The sequence below is a fragment of the Thalassophryne amazonica genome, chromosome 7 (assembly GCF_902500255.1).
Source record: "Thalassophryne amazonica chromosome 7, fThaAma1.1, whole genome shotgun sequence".
Lineage (NCBI taxonomy): Eukaryota > Metazoa > Chordata > Actinopteri > Batrachoidiformes > Batrachoididae > Thalassophryne > Thalassophryne amazonica.
Window position 1 is genome coordinate 87,221,744 of NC_047109.1, and position 19,842 is coordinate 87,241,585.

The following is a 19,842-nucleotide window of genomic DNA, read 5'->3' on the forward strand; positions in this document are numbered from 1 at the left end:
AGCAGGATAGCTGTCTGTCTGTCTGTCTACCTAGCTAGCTAGCCTGGTATCTTCATAGATAGATAGCTAATTAACTGGCTAGTGAGATAGCTGTCTAACTAACTCACTAGCTAGCTAGACAGCTGTCTATATATCTTCATAGATTATAGACAGCTAGTTATCTATCTATCTATTGACAAAGATGACATATAGCTAGTTAGCTGGCCAGCTAGATAGCTAACCAGCTAACTAGCTAGATTATCCAATTCATAGTTGATAGACAGCTATCTCTCAAGATAGATAGATAGATAATTTATGAAGTATTTACAAATTATAGTGAGAACTATGGGTTTCCTCCAAAATCAAGAGATCCATTCAACTCCAGGTGAGCGTTATTGATGTTTGTATCCACTGATAATGCTGAAAAAGGTGGTGACCACTGTGTTGTGATGTTGTGAGGTCCTACATCTCTCTTCCTCCAGGGTTGGGTTTCTGTTCTGGAAATGGGGCAGGCAGGGCAAGAACAAGGGCTGGATGGTTGGACAAAGATGAACCATGGAGGTCCAGATTTGTGCTCGGCTCATGCTGTCAGTTCTTCCCTCATCTCTTTGTTCCTACGCACCACCTCTGCATGTCTTTCCTGAAGAAGCAAAACCACAAGACAAGTAAAGAAGGATACAAAGTCTCTGCAGAGCTCTCAATAAAGAGGTTTGTTTTGCTTACTATTTCATTTCTCCAGTCCCGTAGCAGTAATGAGAATTCTATACGTCTCACCTTCTCCTGTAGGCGTTCCATCATGGCTGCTAGATAGGCTTCACGGTTCTCCTTAATCTGCTCCATCTTCATCTGGAGCTTCTCTTCAGCCGTCTTACTGAACTGGCTGTTTTCATCCATAGCTTTTAGCAACACAACCCTCTCGTGCTCTCGTTTTTCTGCCAACACCCTCAGCACCTGAGCCTCCTGGAACTGAGGAGACACAACAAACAGGATTGGCTGACTGGTCAATTTGTCTGATCCTTCATTCGGCAGGATACTCACCTTCCTTCGTTCTTCAGCAGCCTCCAGTTTCTTCTCAATGTCATCCAAGGAGATGTCCCTCTTTGGTGGTGAGGGGAGGTTGTGTCCTACATCTGACACTGGAGACAAAGGCTTAAGAATGACCTCAAACGCCTGGCCAGAGGAACGCTTGTTTATAGGTTTCACCTCCATGTCTGCAATTTGGACAATTAGAATAATAGGATTAAGAGAAACAATGTCTAGGAATCCAGTACTGTACATATCACTGTAATGATGCATTAATGTCAAACCTTCAAACTCAGAGATCAGCTTGTTGCGTGACTCTGGGTAGAAGCAGGAGCAGATGAGGGAGAGAACAGACAACTCCTTCATCTTCTCTTTGTATGCTGTGAAAATACAAAAATATGCTGAAACTAACTGATGAAAAACATGATTTTTCCCAAGTCAGAGGCCATATTTTACAACCCCTGGCAAAAATTATGGAATCACCAGCCTCGGAGGATGTTCATTCAGTTGTTTAATTTTGTAGAAAAAAAGCAGATCACAGACATGACACAAAACTAAAGTCATTTCAAATGGCAACTTTCTGGCTTTAAGAAACACTATAAGAAACCAAGAAAAAAAGATTGTGGCAGTCAGTAACAGTTACTTTTTTAGACCAAGCAGAGGAAAAAAATATGGAATCACTCAATTCTGAGGAAAAAATTATGGAATCACCCTGTAAATTTTCATCCCCAAAACTAACACCTGCATCATATCAGATCTGCTCATTGACATTGACCCTATGCCATGACATTGACCCTATGTGTCTTTTTGCAAGGAATGTTTTTGCAGTTTTTGCTCTATGGCAAGATGCATTATCATCTTGAAAAATGATTTCATCATCCCCAAACATCCTTTCAATTGTCCAAAATATCAACATAAACTTGTGCATTTATTGATGATGTAATGACAGCCATCTCCCCAGTGCCTTTACCTGACATGCAGCCCCATATCATCAATGACTGTGGAAATTTACATGTTCTCTTCAGGCAGTCATCTTTATAAATCTCATTGGAAAGGCACCAAACAAAAGTTCCAGCATCATCACCTTGCCCAATGCAGATTTGAGATTCATCACTGAATATGACTTTCATCCAGTCATCCACAGCCCACAATTGCTTTTCCTTAGCCCATTGTAACCTTGTTTTTTTCTGTTTAGGTGTTAATGATGCCTTTCGTTTAGCTTTTCTGTACGTAAATCCCATTTCCTTTAGGCGGTTTCTTATAGTTCGGTCACAGACGTTGACTCCAGTTTCCTCCAGTTTCCTCCCATTCGTTCCTCATTTGTTTTGTTGTACATTTTTCGATTTTTGAGACATATTGCTTTAAGTTTTCTGTCTTGACGCTTTGATGTCTTCCTTGGTCTACCAGTATGTTTGCCTTTAACAACCTTCCCATGTTGTTTGTATTTGGTCCAGAGTTTAGACATAGCTGACTGTGAACAACCAGCATCTTTTGCAACATTGCGTGATGATTTACCCTCTTTTAAGAGTTTGATAATCCTCTCCTTTGTTTCAATTGACATCTCTCGTGTGGGAGCCATGATTCATGTCAGTCCACTTGGTGCAACAGCTCTCCAAGGTGTGTTCACTCCTTTTTAGATGCAGACTAATGAGCAGATCTGATATGATGCAGGTGTTAGTTTTGGGGATGAAAATTTACAGGGTGATTCCATAATTTTTTCCTCAGAATTGAGTGATTCCATATTTTTTTCCTCTGCTTGGTCTAAAAAAGTAACCGTTACTGACTGCCACAATCTTTTTTTCTTGATTTCTTATAGTGTTTCTTAAAGCCAGAAAGTTGCCATTTGAAATGACTTTAGTTTTGTGTCATGTCTGTGATCTGCTTTTTTTCTACAAAATTAAACAACTGAATGAACATCCTCCGAGGCCGGTGATTCCATAATTTTTGCCAGGGGTTGTATACAGCGGGTCTAAGAATAACTCCAACATTCTTGCACAATTCACTGTTCAGTAAGTTACAGACATTTCACCAGTCATTCATTTGTTATTGGCACAGTTAGGGTTTTTGGTTACAGTTTCAGATTCAGAAAGATAGACTATTGTATATATTTTGTACATTGTTATATGTTTCTGTGCACTTAAAAAAAAAACTTTGAAAGTAGAAAAGCTTAATTTTCATATTAAATTCAACTGTGGTGCCTTAAACACTTCACATACAGCGGGTAGAGGAGTATTGAACATGTCACCATTTTTCTCAGTAAATACACTCAACAAAAATATAAACGCAACACTTTTGGTTTTGCTCCCATTTTGTATGAGATGAACTCAAAGATCTAAAACTTTTTCCACATACACAATATCACCATTTCCCTCAAATATTGTTCACAAACCAGACTAAATCTGTGATAGTGAGCACTTCTCCTTTGCTGAGATAATCCATCCCACCTCACAGGTGTGCCATACCAAGATGCTGATTAGACACCATGATTAGTGCACAGGTGTGCCTTAGACTGTCCACAATAAAAGGCCACTCTGAAAGGTGCAGTTTTATCACACAGCACAATGCCACAGATGTCGCAAGATTTGAGTGAGCATGCAATTGGCATGCTGACAGCAGGAATGTCAACCAGAGCTGTTGCTCATGTATTGAATGTTCATTTCTCTACCATAAGCCGTCTCCAAAGTCGTTTCAGAGAATTTGGCAGTACATCCAACCAGCCTCACAACCGCAGACCACGTGTAACCACACCAGCCCAGGACCTCCACATCCAGCATGTTCACCTCCAAGATCGTCTGAGACCAGCCACTCGGACAGCTGCTGGAACAATCGGTTTGCATAACCAAAGAAATTTTGCACAAACTGTCAGAAACCGTCTCAGGGAAGCTCATCTGCATGCTCGTCGTCCTCATCGGGGTCTCGACCTGACTCCAGTTCGTCGTCGTAACCGACTTGAGTGGGCAAATGCTCACATTCGCTGGTGTTTGGCACGTTGGAGAGGTGTTCTCTTCACGGATGATGCGAAGGAGATGTGTTGCACTGCATGAGGCAAATGGTGGTCACACCAGATACTGACTGGTATCCCCCCCCCCCCCAATAAACAAAACTGCACCTTTCAGAGTGGCCTTTTATTGTGGGCAGTCTAAGGCACACCTGTGCACTAATCATGGTGTCTAATCAGCATCCTGATATGGCACACCTGTGAGGTGGGATGGATTATCTCAGCAAAGGAGAAGTGCTCACAATCACAGATTTAGACTGGTTTGTGAACAATATTTGAGGGAAATGGTGATATTGTGTATGTGGAAAAAGTTTTAGATCTTTGAGTTCATCTCATACAAAATGGGAGCAAAACCAAAAGTGTTGCGTTTATATTTTTGTTGAGTATATATTTCTAATGGTGCTATTGACATGAAATTTTCACCAGATGTTGGCAACAACCCAAGGAATCCAAACATGTAAAGAAACCAAACAAAGAAGTACAGATATTAAGTTACTGTGAATTAAAATGGCACAGGGAAAAGGTATTGAATATGCTTACTGAAATTTATTTAATACTACGTACAAAAGTCTTTGTTGGTAATGCCAGATTTAAGATGGCTCCTGTATGGAGAAACTAGTGCTCAGGTGTGATTTTGGCCCATTCTTCCATGCAAACAGTCATCAAATCTTGAAGGTTCCGTGGACCTCTTCTATGAACTCTGATCTTGAGTTTTTCCCCATAGATTTTTATTGGATTCAAGTCAGGTGATTGTATGGAACATTCTAGCAGCTTTATTTTCATTCTCTGAAACCAGTTGAGTCCTTGGCTGTGTGTTTTGGATCACCAACTTCCTAAAATGTCCACCGTTGTTTCATTTTCATCATCCTGGTAGATTTTTATCACAAATATCTCGCTACATTTTTTTCATTAATCTGTTAGGTTCTTTTATTGCAGTGAGTAATCTCAAAAAGAACTGAACAGGAAACCGACTTCAAAGTTTAGATGTTGTATTGAAAAAGTTCAAAGACTGATACAGAGAGTCATCTGCAGCACTGCGATCTTTTCCAGATCACATGCAAACACCTGGGACAAAGAACCTAGATTTTTCTTCTCCACTAACTTTTATTCCTGAGGCAAGGCCAGCTCCATTTGGGTGGGCGGGCCTTAGCCTGTCATGATGGCTATTTGACTGGCTGCAAAAGTGAAGTAGGCGGGTATCTGCTCACATTGCGTTCAAGTTTGTTATGTAAAAAATCTTATAGTGTGTGTCTGTGTATGTCAATGCAATAATCAGTGTCCCATCATGCTGATTCTTTTCCAAATAGACGTGAATACTTTGGTTTTATCAATTAAACGTCTATAAAAAGATCAGATGGTTTTATCGATTAGACAGTTGTAAAAAGATCAGATAGATTTACCAAATACAAGGACATTTTGTGTGTCAGCCATTTTGAAAAGCAGTTAGGTTAAAGCCGCGTTTACACATAGACGGTAAGAGCTCCCGGAAGCGTCCCGGAAGAGTTTTTAGCCGTCTTAAGGATCACACACCATTGTTAACGCCGGCCCTAGGGGGTGTGGCTTAGTTCCGGCTTTACCGGGAATCGTCGAAAAAATGATTCAACATGTCGAATAATTCCAGGAGCGCTCCCGGAGAATTCGCGTGACGACGGAGACAACGCGAACAACGGCGTTTGATACTTTTTAATCGCCGTTTCATCCTGCCCCTCCCTGTAGTGCCGCAGTTTACACCACCGTAATTGGCGGCCGGCGTTGTATCCCTAACCAACGGCGTGTAAAACGGTGAAAGAGCCCACATCGGCATCCTCAAGGGCGTTTTAACCGGCGACAGAGGCAGACAAAACGGCGGCGCTAGCAGACAGTATGCCGTTCTAAACGCCACCTCCTGGTTAACGGCGTTCCAAACGGCCAATAGGCGGCGGTCAATATAAAAACGCTAGCACGCTGCATGCAGGCCTCTCACTCGCGACCAGCTCCAGATATTTTTGCAGAGAAGCTCCAGTATGCCTCCTAAAAGAAAATTGGCAGCAGCAAGGACTTACCAAGAGGTCTGGTTCAGAAGCAGAGGAGAGGTCTGTGGTGGAGACGAGCAACACGTTGAGCAGGGGTAAAGGAGAGGAAAAGAAAAGGCTGAGAGATGAGCTCCCTCCCCCTGCAGTGACATCTGCTTCAGCCTATTATACTCTGGGGGCGGTGCCTATATGCAAAAATTCCTGGAGTAACGCAGGATTTGCCTGGATAAATCCAGCGGTACACAGGGCATTATCGGCGGCAGCAGAACACTGCCGTTCTCACGCACGTCTTAACGTGCGATTGTAAAGGATAGAACTGGGTATTAACCCCCATTGCCTGACGTGTGCCGGATGCTACGGCATCAAAACGCCGCTTTATTCAGCGGATTTAGCGGCGTTTTATCCGTGTATTTGCGGCTAGTACAGCGCTCAAAACGCCGGCTAAATGCTCCGCCCCTTTAAGTACTACCTGCCGACAAAACCGTCTATGTGTAACCTGGGCTTTAGATCAGATAGTTACAAGGACATTTTGGATGTGCATTGGCCATTTTTTGTTATGCATCATGGAACACTCTTACACATCCTTCCTTCATAATATAACTTGTAGTTCCTAGGGTTTGTAAGAGTAGAATGGGAGGCAGAGCCTTCAGCTTTCAGGCTCCTCTCCTGTGGAACCAGCTCCCAATTCAGATCAGGGAGACAGACACCCTCTCTACTTTTAAGATTAGGCTTAAAACTTTCCTTTTTGCTAAAGCTTATAGTTAGGGCTGGATCAGGTGACCCTGAACCATCCCTTAGTTATGCTGCTATAGACATAGACTGCTGGGGGGTTCCCATGATGCACTGTTTCTTTCTCTTTTTGCTCTGTATGCACCACTCTGCATTTAATCATTAGTGATCGATCTCTGCTCCCCTCCACAGCATGTCTTTTTCCTGGTTCTCTCCCTCAGCCCCAACCAGTCCCAGCAGAAGACTGCCCCTCCCTGAGCCTGGTTCTGCTGGAGGTTTCTTCCTGTTAAAAGGGAGTTTTTCCTTCGCACTGTAGCCAAGTGCTTGCTCACAGGGGGTTGTTTTGACCGTTGGGGTTTTACATAATTATTGTATGGCCTTGCCTTACAATATAAAGCGCCTTGGGGCAACTGTTTGTTGTGATTTGGCGCTATATAAAAAAATTGATTGATTGATTGATACCTGGATTATTGCCCAACAGTTTGGTAAAATGCCGGGAAATGATAAATAAATTACAGATTATTCAAAATAAGGCTGCTCGTCCCATTGGGAGGAGGCCCCGGGGAAGACCCAGGACAGGCTGGAGGGACTACATCTCTCGGCTGGCTTGGGAACGCCTTGGGGTTCCCCCGGAGGAGCTGGGGGAGGTGTGTGTGGATCGGGAGGTCTGGGTGGCTTTGCTTGAGCTGCTGCCTCCGCGACCCGACTCTGGATAAAGCGGAAGAAAATGGATGGATGGAAATGGATGGAAGGCTGCTCGTATAGCACTCAACTGCAGTTATAGGACAAATAGGCCAAAGCAGAAGGTCACCCCTTTGAGTCTGGTCTGCTTGAGGTTTCTTCCTCAGAGGGAGTTTTTCCTTACCACTGTTACTCTGGGGGTTGGTAAGGTTAAACCTTACTTGTGTGAAGCGCCTTGAGGCAACTATGTTGTGATTTGGCGCTATATAAATGAAATTAAATTTAAACTGAATTGAAATATTATTACAATGCATAAAATTTAAACTGGATGTTAGTTAAAGATAGACTTTTATATTCACTGGTCATTTTTACCAGATAGATTATTGTCACTAAGGTACCATGTATTTTTTTTAGGAATTTCTCTTTCAGTTCAGAAAATCATGCATACATAAGCAGACATGCTGTGGTGGGAAAGTTTATGCTACCTGTAGCCAGGACTACGTAATGCCATAAAGAACACTGTCATATTTAGGGTATGAAGGAATGGAATTCATTACCGGAAAGCATCAAACTCATTTCAAATGAATGTTCTTTTAAGGTACTTCTGAAACGACATTTGTGGACATAATAAGCAATCTGGGTTTAACTTTTGATCATTTATAGATAAGTTTTTTGTATATGTGAATTTACGAGATGTGAAGATTAATTTGATTGGAACTTGATTTTTTTGTTGTTTTATGTTTTTCCCCCTTTTTAAATTATTTCTCATTTTATATATTTTTGAATGCATTTTGATGTTTGTATATTGTGTTTGTTGATTTGTGTGGACCTCAGGAAGAATAGCTGCAGCTAATGGGGATCCAAATAAATAAACATAAACATATTGTTGTAATATCAGATGACGACAAAAATGTGCACACAGTGTGTACAGGATACCAGCCGACAGCGGAAATGTTATCCATTAAATGTTGTCTTATTGTTATAACTGTCACATCTGGGATACATTTAGGTAACTTTGTCCACCTTTCTTTGAGCAAGTTCCGATCATTTGCTGCAGTCCATAGATTCAGTCATGTCCGTGTAGTCACACGGAGCCTGCATGTCTGCTCCCCACGACGGTCTATATGAGTGCCTTGTGGAGTACTCAGTGTGCATGCGCCAAACAATGTAACAATAGCTGATTAAGACAGCCACAGATCATCTGATTATCTTCTTGTTTCACTGCAGTTGGCATCCACCTTAATGGTACATTACTGCCACCTTCTGCTCTGGAGTTGGAATTGCACCATATATTTACAATGTGTAAGAATTTAATCAATCAATTTTCAATCAATTTTATTTATATAACGCCAAATCACAACAAACAGTTGCCCCAAGGCGCCTTATATTGTAAGGCAAGGCCATACAATAATTACGTAAAAACCCCAACGGTCAAAACGACCCCCTGTGAGCAAGCACTTGGCGACAGTGGGAAGGAAAAACTCCCTTTTAACAGGAAGAAACCTCCAGCAGAACCAGGCTCAGGGAGGGGCAGTCTTCTGCTGGGACTGGTTGGGGCTGAGGGAGAGAACCAGGAAAAAGACATGCTGTGGAGGGGAGCAGAGATCAATCACTAATGATTAAATGCATAGTGGTGCATACAGAGCAAAAAGAGAAAGAAACACTCAGTGCATCATGGGAACCCCCCAGCAGTCTAAGTCTATAGCAGCATAACTAAGGGATGGTTCAGGGTCACCTGATCCAGCCCTAACTATAAGCTTTAGCAAAAAGGAAAGTTTTAAACCTAATCTTAAAAGTAGAGAGGGTGTCTGTCTCCCTGATCTGAATTGGGAGCTGGTTCCACAGGAGAGGAGCCTGAAAGCTGAAGGCTCTGCCTCCCATTCTACTCTTACAAACCCTAGGAACTACAAGTAAGCCTGCAGTTGGGGTGATATGGTACTATGAGGTCCCTAAGATAAGATGGGACCTGATTATTCAAAACCTTATAAGTAAGAAGAAGAATTTTAAATTCTATTCTAGAATTAACAGGAAGCCAATGAAGAGAGGCCAATATGGGTGAGATATGCTCTCTCCTTCTAGTCCCCGTTAGTACTCTAGCTGCAGCATTTTGAATTAACTGAAGGCTTTTCAGGGAACTTTTAGGACAACCTGATAATAATGAATTACAATAGTCCAGCCTAGAGGAAATAAATGCATGAATTAGTTTTTCAGCATCACTGTGAGACAAGACCTTTCTAATTTTAGAGATATTGCGTAAATGCAAAAAAGCAGTCCTACATATTTGTTTAATATGCACATTGAATGACATATCCTGATCAAAAATGACTCCAAGATTTCTCACAGTATTACTAGAGGTCAGGGTAATGCCATCCAGAGTAAGGATCTGGTTAGACACCATGTTTCTAAGATTTGTGGGGCCAAGTACAATAACTTCAGTTTTATCTGAGTTTAAAAGCAGGAAATTAGAGGTCATCCATGTCTTTATGTCTGTAAGACAATCCTGCAGTTTAGCTAATTGGTGTGTGTCCTCTGGCTTCATGGATAGATAAAGCTGGGTATCATCTGCGTAACAATGAAAATTTAAGCAATGCCGTCTAATAATACTGCCTAAGGGAAGCATGTATAAAGTGAATAAAATTGGTCCTAGCACAGAACCTTGTGGAACTCCATAATTAACCTTAGTCTGTGAAGAAGATTCCCCATTTACATGAACAAATTGTAATCTATTAGATAAATATGATTCAAACCACCGCAGCGCAGTGCCTTTAATACCTATGACATGCTCTAATCTCTGTAATAAAATTGTATGGTCAACAGTATCAAAAGCAGCACTGAGGTCTAACAGAACAAGCACAGAGATGAGTCCACTGTCTGAGGCCATAAGAAGATCATTTGTAACCTTCACTAATGCTGTTTCTGTACTATGATGAATTCTAAAAGCTGACTGAAACTCTTCAAATAGACCACTCCTCTGCAGATGATCAGTTAGCTGTTTTACAACTACCCTTTCAAGAATTTTTGAGAGAAAAGGAAGGTTGGAGATTGGTCTATAATTAGCTAAGATAGCTGGGTCAAGTGATGGCTTTTTAAGTAATGGTTTAATTACTGCCACCTTAAAAGCCTGTGGTACATAGCCAACTAATAAAGATAGATTGATCATATTTAAGATCGAAGCATTCAATAATGGTAGGGCTTCCTTGAGCAGCCTGGTAGGAATGGGGTCTAATAGACATGTTAATGGCATTTTAAGAGGAAGGGGACTTCAGAGGCCAATCAGATTTCGGATATGGCCAGTGCCCCCTGGTCCCACCCTCTGGATCCGCCCATCACAAAAACAAAGTGTTTGAAATACATCCAGTTGTGTTTGAAGTGAGATTCTTTAAAGATGCAATCAACTTTGATTTTCTTCCAAACTGACTAAATGTATTTTGTGTTGAAACCAAGTTATTATAAAGTACCTTTATTTCTATGGTAGCTCATTTTATTTCTGGAAAGTATTTATTTTGGGAGGATTCCATCGCAAATATAGTGAGATTTTTGTGTAAGATGTTGCAGATCACATAAATGAGGAAGCACATACAAATGGTGGGCACACTTCCGATAATCCGATAACAGATAATTAAAAGATTAAAAGATAATGTTTTCATTATCGACTTATATTTTTAGATAACTTTAAAAACCATCATCGGACTAATTATCTTCGGATGAATTGCCGTCCGTTAACTTTTAGACCGGTAAACCAAGCTGAACAGTGAAAAACATTTTTAAAACTTAAAAGCAGTTGAGACCTACCTGTTAAAAGTTTCCTAATAGGTATATTGTTCTACCCTCTGCAAACAGAAGAGAGCTGTTGTCAGAAGAACCCACTCTATCCTCTATATGCAAAGGAGAACTGGTGACCCAAAAAAAATAATTTCCTTTAATATCATACAGATATAATCGCAATATCACCCAAGTCATCCAGAGGCATACATTTTTAACTTATGGTTCAAATTTTAACCTACTCATTTTGGACAAGTTATTTAAAATTACTGTCATGTCTGAAGTTTTATAAAGTAAAAATATCAGATATATGTTTTCGTTTTACCGGCAATGCGAACCAAGCTCCTGCTGCGGTCTTACAGGGACGGGATAGCCCTTAGCAAAGTACCCCGGACCCCATACTCCCGGAGCACTCCCCACAGGGTGCCCCGAGGGACACGGTCGAACGCCTTCTCCAGATCCACAAAACACATGTGAACTGGTTGGGCGAACTCCCATGAACCCTCGGGCACCCGATGGAGCGTGTAGAGCTGGTCCAGTGTGCTGCGACCAGGACGAAAACCACACTGCTCTTCCTGAATCCGAGGTTCGACCATCGGTTGAATTCTCCTCTCCAGTACCCTGGAATAGACCTTACCGGGGAGGCTGAGGAGTGTGATCCCCCTATAGTTGGAACACACCCTCCGGTCCCCCTTCTTAAACAAAGGTACCACCACCCTGGTCTGCCAATCCAGAGGCACTGTCCCCGATCGCCACGCGATGTTGCAGAGGCGTGTCAGCCAAGACAGTCCCACAACATCCAGAGACTTAAAGTACTCAGGACGGACTTCATCCACCCCAGGAGCCTTGCCACCGAGGAGTTTTCTAACCACCTCGGTGACTTCTGCCTGGGTAATGGATGAGTCCACCTCTGGGTCCCCAGTCTCTGCCTCCTCTTCGGAAGACGTGATGATGGGATTGAGAAGATCCTCAAAGTACTACTTCCACTGCCGAACAACATCCCCAGTCAGGGTCAACAGCTCCCCACCTGCACCGTAAACAGTGCCGGTGGAGAGCTGCTTCCGCCTCCTGAGGCGTCGGACGGTTTGCCAGAAGCTCTTCGAGGCCGACCGACAGTCCTCCTCCATAGCCTCCCCGAACTCCTCCCAGACCCGAGTTTTTGCCTCTGCGACCGCACGGGCTGCGGCACGCTTGGCCTGCTGGTACCTGTCAGCTGCCTCTGGGGTCCCACCTACCAACGAAGATAAGTAGGACTCCTTCTTCAGCTTGACGGCATCCCTTACTTCCGGTGTCCACCACCGGGTTCGGGGATTGCCGCCGCGACAGGCACCAGAGACCTTGCGACCACAGCTACGAGCGGCCGCATCAACAATGGAGGAGGAGAACATGGTCTACTCGGACTCCATGTCTCCAACCTCCCCCGGGATCTGGGAGAAGCTCTCCTGGAGGTGGGAGTTGAAGACCTCCCTGACAGAGGGTTCTGCCAGTTGTTCCCAGCAGACCCTCACGATACGTTTGGGCCTGCCAGGTCTGACTGGCTTCCTCCCCTCCCAGCTGATCCAACTCACCACCAGGTGGTGATCGGTCGACAGCTCTGTCCCTCTCTTTACTCGAGTGTCCGAGACACGTGGCCAAAGGTCAGATGATACAACTACAAAGTCAATCATCGACCTCCGGCTCAGGGTGTCCTGGTGCCACGTGCACTTATGGACACCCTTGTGCTCAAACATGGTGTTCGTGATGGACAAACTGTGACTAGCACAGAAGTCCAACAACTGAACACCACTCGGGTTCAGATCGGGGAGGCCGTGCTTCCCGATCACCCCCCTCCAGGTCTCCAGGAGATTCTGTGGTTTGGGAACCACAGAATCTCGTCTCGAGAACCACGATGTGGTTCTGTTGGCTTCGTCAAATCAGGACCTTCAGCGTGCACTAGGGCGGTTTGCAGCCGAGTGTGAGGCATCCGGGATGAAAATCAGCACCTCCAAATCCGAGGCCATGGTTCTCGACCGGAAAAGAGGTGCTTTGCCCTCTTCAGGTCGGTGGAGTGTCCTTGCCTCAAGTGGAGGAGTTTAAGTATCTCGGGGTCTTGTACACAAGTGAGGGACGGATGGAGCGTGAGATCGATAAACGGATCGGTGCAGCGTCTGCAGTGATGCGGTCGCTGTATCGGACCGTTGTGGTGAAGAGAGAGCTGAGTAGGGGGGTAAAGCTCTCAATTTACCAATTGATCTACGTTCCGATCCTCACCTATGGTCATGAGATTTGGCTCATGACCGAAAGAACGAGATCGCGGGTACAAGCGGCCGAGATGAGTTTCCTCCGCAGGGTGGCTGGGCGCTCCCTTAGAGATAGGGTGAGGAGCTCGGTCACTCGGGAGGAGCTCGGAGTCGAGCCGCTGCTCCTCCACGTCGAAAGGAGTCAGTTGAGGTGGCTCGGGCATCTTTTCCGGATGCCCCCTGGACGCCTCGCTGGAGAGGTGTTCCGAGCACGTCCCATTGGGAGGAGGCCCCGGGGAAGACCCAGGACACGCTGGAAGGATTACATCTCTCGGCTGGCTTGGGAACGCCTTGGGGTTCCCCGGAGGAGCTGGGGGAGGTGTGTGTGGATCGGGAGGTCTGGCCGGCTTTGCTTGAGCTGCTGCCCCCTCGACCCGACTCCGGATAAAGCGGAAGAAAATGGATGGATGGATGGATGTTTTCGTTTTAAAGTAATGTGCTAATTTTTAAGGTTTTGTGAGCACATGCTGTGCCCGGCAGCAATGCATTATGGGTAGTATAGGGTAATCTCAGACGTTCATGACAGGACAAATGCATTTCAGACACTGTTCAGGCTCCACGGACAACAGCATTAAACTCTAGTGCCTAAAACTCTCGTGAATATATTCTCTGGGTTTATAGACGTTATTGTATTTGCGTTTGTTAAATTCCACGCATCTTAAATGTAGCAGACACGGATTATCTGGAATTTTGTTTGGCAAGTTTTCAAGGCCGCTACTGCCATCTACTGGCCAGTAGTGTTCATGGCAGTAGTCGCCCCAAGTACTAAGCATCTGGGTACCAGTAGATGGCAGTGTTCTATTTATTTTGACCCGGTTATATCAGATGGTGGTCAAATCAACTTTTTGGCTTTGCATTTTGTTTTGTTATTTTTTACAAATTAAGTTTAAAAACAAAACAACAACAAAAAAATTACAAGACAGCTCTGCGGTTGGATGCTTGTAGCTCTTCAGCAGTAGGAGGTGGTCGTGAGATGTTAAAGCTTGTTACTCCACTACACCATGCAGGACCCGCGATTAACCTGAAACTCGGTCCAAAAAATTCTCGCACGAAAGCCAACATTTATGTGTCAAGATAAGGCTTTTCAGAACTGACCAATTGTTAACCTTGTCCTTTGTTTTATCTATGTTTTTATTATTTATTATTGCATTTCAACCTGTGAAGTGCTTTGTGACTTATGTCTGTGAAAGGCACTATATAAATAAATTTACTTACTTACTTACTAATATTGAGTGCACATCATCAAACGTGTGCACGGCACTAATAAAACATGCGCACATTCTCTCCACATGCAAAACATTTTGCGATGACACTTCCAGGGCTCCGTAAAAATGCCTGTTTTTACAAATAAAAATGGAATATTTTACAAAAGCACATTTATCTTTAAACCAACACATGACACACGTCACATTAACGTGTTGGTTTACATAATGAATGACTGAACCACTCAGTGTTTAGCAGAGGCACTTTTACCCAGAATGCTTTGCGGTCTGTGTTTGTTACAAAACCTCAGAATTAGTGCATTATTCAACATTAAAAGATATATGTTATATTTTAACTTTGTACAAATGACAGAATTGACATTAATGGAGTTATTCTATCAGTATTTTCACAAAACCATAAGTTAGTATGATTTTTCAAGACCTCCGCCTGACCGGAGCATTATGATTAGTAGAGAGCTGATTTTGTGGGTGCTCTCAGGATTTTTCTGTGCAGCTTCCTACAGGGGGCAGCATGGTCAAACATGGATTACTGGCTCATTCTTTGGGTCTTTTGTCACTTTTGATGCTTTCAAAAGCGATCGTGTTAAAAGTCAATTTCAGCTTCTTAGTAATTGCAAATGTACCAGAGACAATACTGGAATTTATCGGTTATCGATTATCTGTAACTTCCGATACATTTTTGGGTGGTTTATCTTTATCAAAGATAACTTTTCAGTTATCTGATTATCTGTTATCAAAGTTAATTTTTTGGTTATCTGTGCCCACCACTGGCACCTACACAAATGCAAGATTGCAACATTCAAAGCTACATTTAAAGGAAATTCATTCGAACTAAATCTTCCCACTGGCTCATTCTGTCAAACCAAATAAAAATGGAATGGAAACTTAGAATAATCTTGACAATTGACACAGTACAGTGCATTCAGAAATTAACTAACTGCAAGGTCCTTGTGGCAACTGAAGACACTTCTGCATGTCTTGCATTATTTTCCCCACAAGGGTAAAATGTCATGAAAAGGGGAGCCACAGTGCACCCAGAAGGTTTTCACAGCACTGCAGTTTTTCCACATTTGTTTATAATACAGCCTTATTCCAAAATGGATGAAATTCATTTTTTCCGCAAAATTCAACACACAATACCCCATATTGACAATGTGATTTTTTTTTAGACCTTTGTTTTATATATATATATATATATATATATATATATATATATATATATATATATATATATATATATATATATATATATATATATATATATATATATATATATATATTCCTTTGTCATAAAGCTCAGAATTGAGCTCAGGTGCATTCTGTTTCCACTGATCATCCTTAAGATGTTTCTGCAGTTTAACTGAAATCCACCTGGAGTAAATTAATTTGATTGGACATGATTTGGAAAGACACACACCTGTCTACATATAAGGTCCCACAGTTGACAGTGCATGTCAGAGCACAAACCAAGCATGAAGTCAAAGGAATTGTCTGTAGACCTCTGAGACAGGATTGTCAGTTGATTAGTTGATTAGAACAAAGAGCTGGCAAAAAAGTATCCTCTCCTGCCGAAATTGCCTGCATTAATTATTTATTTATTTATTTTATAATGCCCGTTCTGTTTTCTAAACTCTGCCAATATCATCACTGTTGTCAGACTGAAGGCTTTCCTCCAAGTTTTGTCTCCCTCATTGTGGTCTAAATAAGGCTTGAACCTTAAAGCTGACCCATTTAGTGCAGCAGGTAAGTGAATATTTACTGAGGGATGCTTGAAATGGTGATGCAAGCACCAAATTTGGCACACATACTCCTTAGAGATTACTCTTTTAAAAATGCCGGGTACCCACGTGAACTTTCAATAGGCGGCCAAGAAGGGGTCAATTGAAGTATTACACAGGGGTCAAAATTTAAAAATGCTCCAATCATATTGAAAGGTATTCCATATTATTTGTCTGATCATAAAGATTCCAAAAAGGTATAGTTTGGACTATCTGTGAATGAATGGTCTGGAGTTATGGGGTAAAAACAACAAGAACAGTGACAAAGATCAGTTTCAATTTGTACAGGGGTCAAAAGTTAAAGTTGCTCCAATTTTGGTAAATACGGTTTTAAAAAGGAATAGTTTTCATCATGTATCATGCTTAGTTATCATGTTACAGGGTAGCATATGTCACATGTCATAGAATCCAATGGATTCTGATATTGTTTAACCTTTACTTTGCAAACCAAACACGCGACACAGTCAAAACTATTCCATTTATTAATCCTATTAGCTCAACCATTTGCACGACTTTTTACCAAAAATTTACCAAAATTTACCAAAATTGGAGCAACTTTAACTTTTGACCCCTGTACAAACTGAAATTGACCTTTCACAGTGCTTGAGTCCAGAAGATCATGGGTTCAAATCCCTGCCTGACTGGAAAATCACTAAGGGCCCTTGGGCAAGGCCTTTAATCCCCTATTGTTCCCGGTGTGTAGTGAGCACCTTGTATGGCAGCACCCTGACATTGGGGTGAATGTGAGGCATAATTGTAAAGTGCTTTGAGCGTCTGATGCAGATGGAAAAGTGCGATATAAATGCAGTCCATTTACCATTCTTGCTGTTTTTACGCCATAACTCCAGACCATTCATTCACAGATAGTCCAAACTATACCTTTTAGGAATCTTTATGATCAGACAAATAATGGAAAACCTTTCAATATGATTGGAGCGTTTTTAAATTTTGACCCCTGTGTAATATTTCAATTGACCCCTTCTTGGCCGCCTATTGAAAGTTCACGTGGGTACCAGGCATTTTTAAGAGAGTAATGTCTAAGGAGTATGTGTGCAAAATCTGGTGCTTGCATCATCATTTGAAGCATTTTTTTTTTCAGTTATCCGCTACACTAATAAGGCTGTGTCCTCCACAGCTTATTCAGACACACATTCAGACTGGACTTAAAAAAAGCTCTACACTACAAAAATTCATCCGAAAACAGCTCGACCTCCGCCGTGTTTACAATTGATTTGGGCTTGAATCAGCAGGTGCCGTTCTGCTGATGACGTAGCAACATTATGGCCGCGGCTGAGGGCTGAAATAGAGCGCAGGCTTCAGACAGCTGTAGTTTATCCTTCAAAGGCACACTTACCATCGACTTTTATTGTTCAGGATTTTTTTAAATGTCAACATTTCATCATTTTTAGTAATTTTTTGTGCACATTTTTTTTTTTTGGGTGTCACCTACACTTTAACATGCGACTAAACGGAGGACAGCTGGGCTACAAGACAGCAACCTTAACGAAACCTTATAACGTTCATCATGGTATCTTCCAGGCCTTCTTGTGTCCATTTCGGAATAGAATGATCTTTTTTTATTTCTTAAAATGTATTTTGGCACTTAAACAGCGCAATCTGTCATGGCTGATGCAGGAAGAAAGGAAGAAAATTTGGAGCGATCACTAAAGGGCTGAACCCATGGCGCGATTCTTTTCAGGCGACGTTTGATTGATTTGATTTGATTGCAGAAAACTATTTTTGAAGCCATGAGTTGGATCCGTGCATTCAGAGCCCACGCTGATGGTTCCCTGTCGGCAGGGTGGGGTCCGCCTGCATTATGCTGCATGCAGGAGCTGCTGCACAATCAGCAGGTGCAGAGTTGTAAATAAAGCTGACCAAAGGCCTGTCTGCATCCCTTCCCCACTGGACTAAAACGGAATAAGATTTAAGATCGGAGAAAAGTTCGTTCCTACACCACATAGATCTGGAAACAGGAATAACGAAGCAGGTGTACGGCGTGATGATTTTCACTCGAAATAATGGCAAATAATAAGAGTTTCTGCAGTTATATTTCATTTCGATTTCTTCTGTTATTTCAGCAGAAGGAATATGTAGCGCAGCCATTTACAGAAACACCTCACCCGGGCCGACACATCCACCCACCCATCTATCCATCATCCATCGATCCATCTTTTACGCACGCATCCTTTCCGCTTGGGGTAGAAAATAAATAAGAGTAAACATGCTTACCGGTTGCTGTTTTTGCCATGGCTGCCGTATTTGTCCGCAGATGTTTGTTCACGGTGATGCTTAAGGCACTGAGTCAGCGAACAGACACGACCGGATAGCAGACGAGACGCGGTCACGCACGGGAGCGCGCAAACGGAACCTCTGACGCGCAGCGGCGTCCGTCCATGTGAGCAGCAGCGTTTTAAATCACAGACGCAACAAATGCTGAAAGTTCAAAGCACCGCGTTTTTGGAAATATTTAAGACCCCGAACAGTGGCGGATCCAGAGGGGGTCGCTGGGGGAGCACCCCCCCCCCCCCACAATGACAATAAAGACTATTCTATTCTATTTCTAAACTCATACATTTAAATAAAGGAATGATTTTCCACATTTAAGCATGACAATAGGCTATATATACATTTATTTATTACAAGTGCCCCCGCATTTGCAATTGAAATTGACATCAAAAGACTGCAGGCTACAACATAACTCTTATACAAAATATCCATGAATTGCAAATCTGAATAAACATGTCGTTCCATGCTAAATGTCTGTCATTAGATTCTTTTTTAATCAGTTTTTCAGGGAGGAACAACTAGCTCTTTTATTAAGGTGCATATTTGTCTTCATATTTAGCTTGATGTTTGTAAATATTAGGATAAATGTGTAAATATTTAGAATTAATTAATCTGCAATAGTTTTAGTTTTGACAGAAATTTGATCATGCAGTATTTGCTTTTTTTTTTCTCCCTAATTTTTTGGTCTTCATTTGTGGGTCAAAAGAAACTGAAATGTTCCCATGCCAATGAAATCAAATGTGATTCTTTTTCCTCCATCAAATAAACCATTTAATTATGATGATAAGCCTCACTATTATTATTATTATTATTATTACTATTATTATATTTTGTCAATGTACATGACAATAAAAAGAGAGTTTCCCCCTGCTTGAAAATTATTGTAAAAACTGGATAACACACACTCTTGCAGGCACACAAAAGAAGGTCAGATCCCCTTTTCATGACATTTCCCCCTTAAAGGGGACAAAAATGCAAGACATGCAGAAGTGTCTTCAGTTGGCACAAGGGCTTTGCAATTAGCCACAAGGATTCATAAATCACATGCAAACAAAGACCTACTTTATGTGTGCCGGTCTGAGCAAGTCC

The 19,842-nt window shown here is 42.2% G+C and overlaps 1 protein-coding gene across 1 annotated transcript; it reads right to left on the reverse strand.

Moving 5' to 3' along the window:
• Positions 1-353: 353 nt before the first annotated feature.
• stmn2a (stathmin 2a) lies at positions 354-18,851 on the reverse strand. The gene is made up of 5 exons (XM_034174936.1): positions 18,697-18,851; positions 1,287-1,382; positions 1,018-1,190; positions 754-945; positions 354-619 (listed from the first exon to the last, which is right to left on the reverse strand). The coding sequence occupies exons 1-5, from the start codon at positions 18,713-18,715 to the stop codon at positions 560-562; spliced, it is 540 nt and encodes a 179-aa protein (XP_034030827.1). The 5' UTR covers positions 18,716-18,851; the 3' UTR covers positions 354-559.
• Positions 18,852-19,842: the final 991 nt, after the last annotated feature.

Coding starts and splice junctions, on each gene's coding strand:
- stmn2a (XM_034174936.1), bottom strand. Junction 946..1,017: donor CTGCTGAAGAACGAAGGAAG/GTGAGTATCCTG, acceptor GTGTCTCCTCAG/TTCCAGGAGGCTCAGGTGCT. Junction 620..753: donor TGGAACGCCTACAGGAGAAG/GTGAGACGTATA, acceptor TTGCTTCTTCAG/GAAAGACATGCAGAGGTGGT.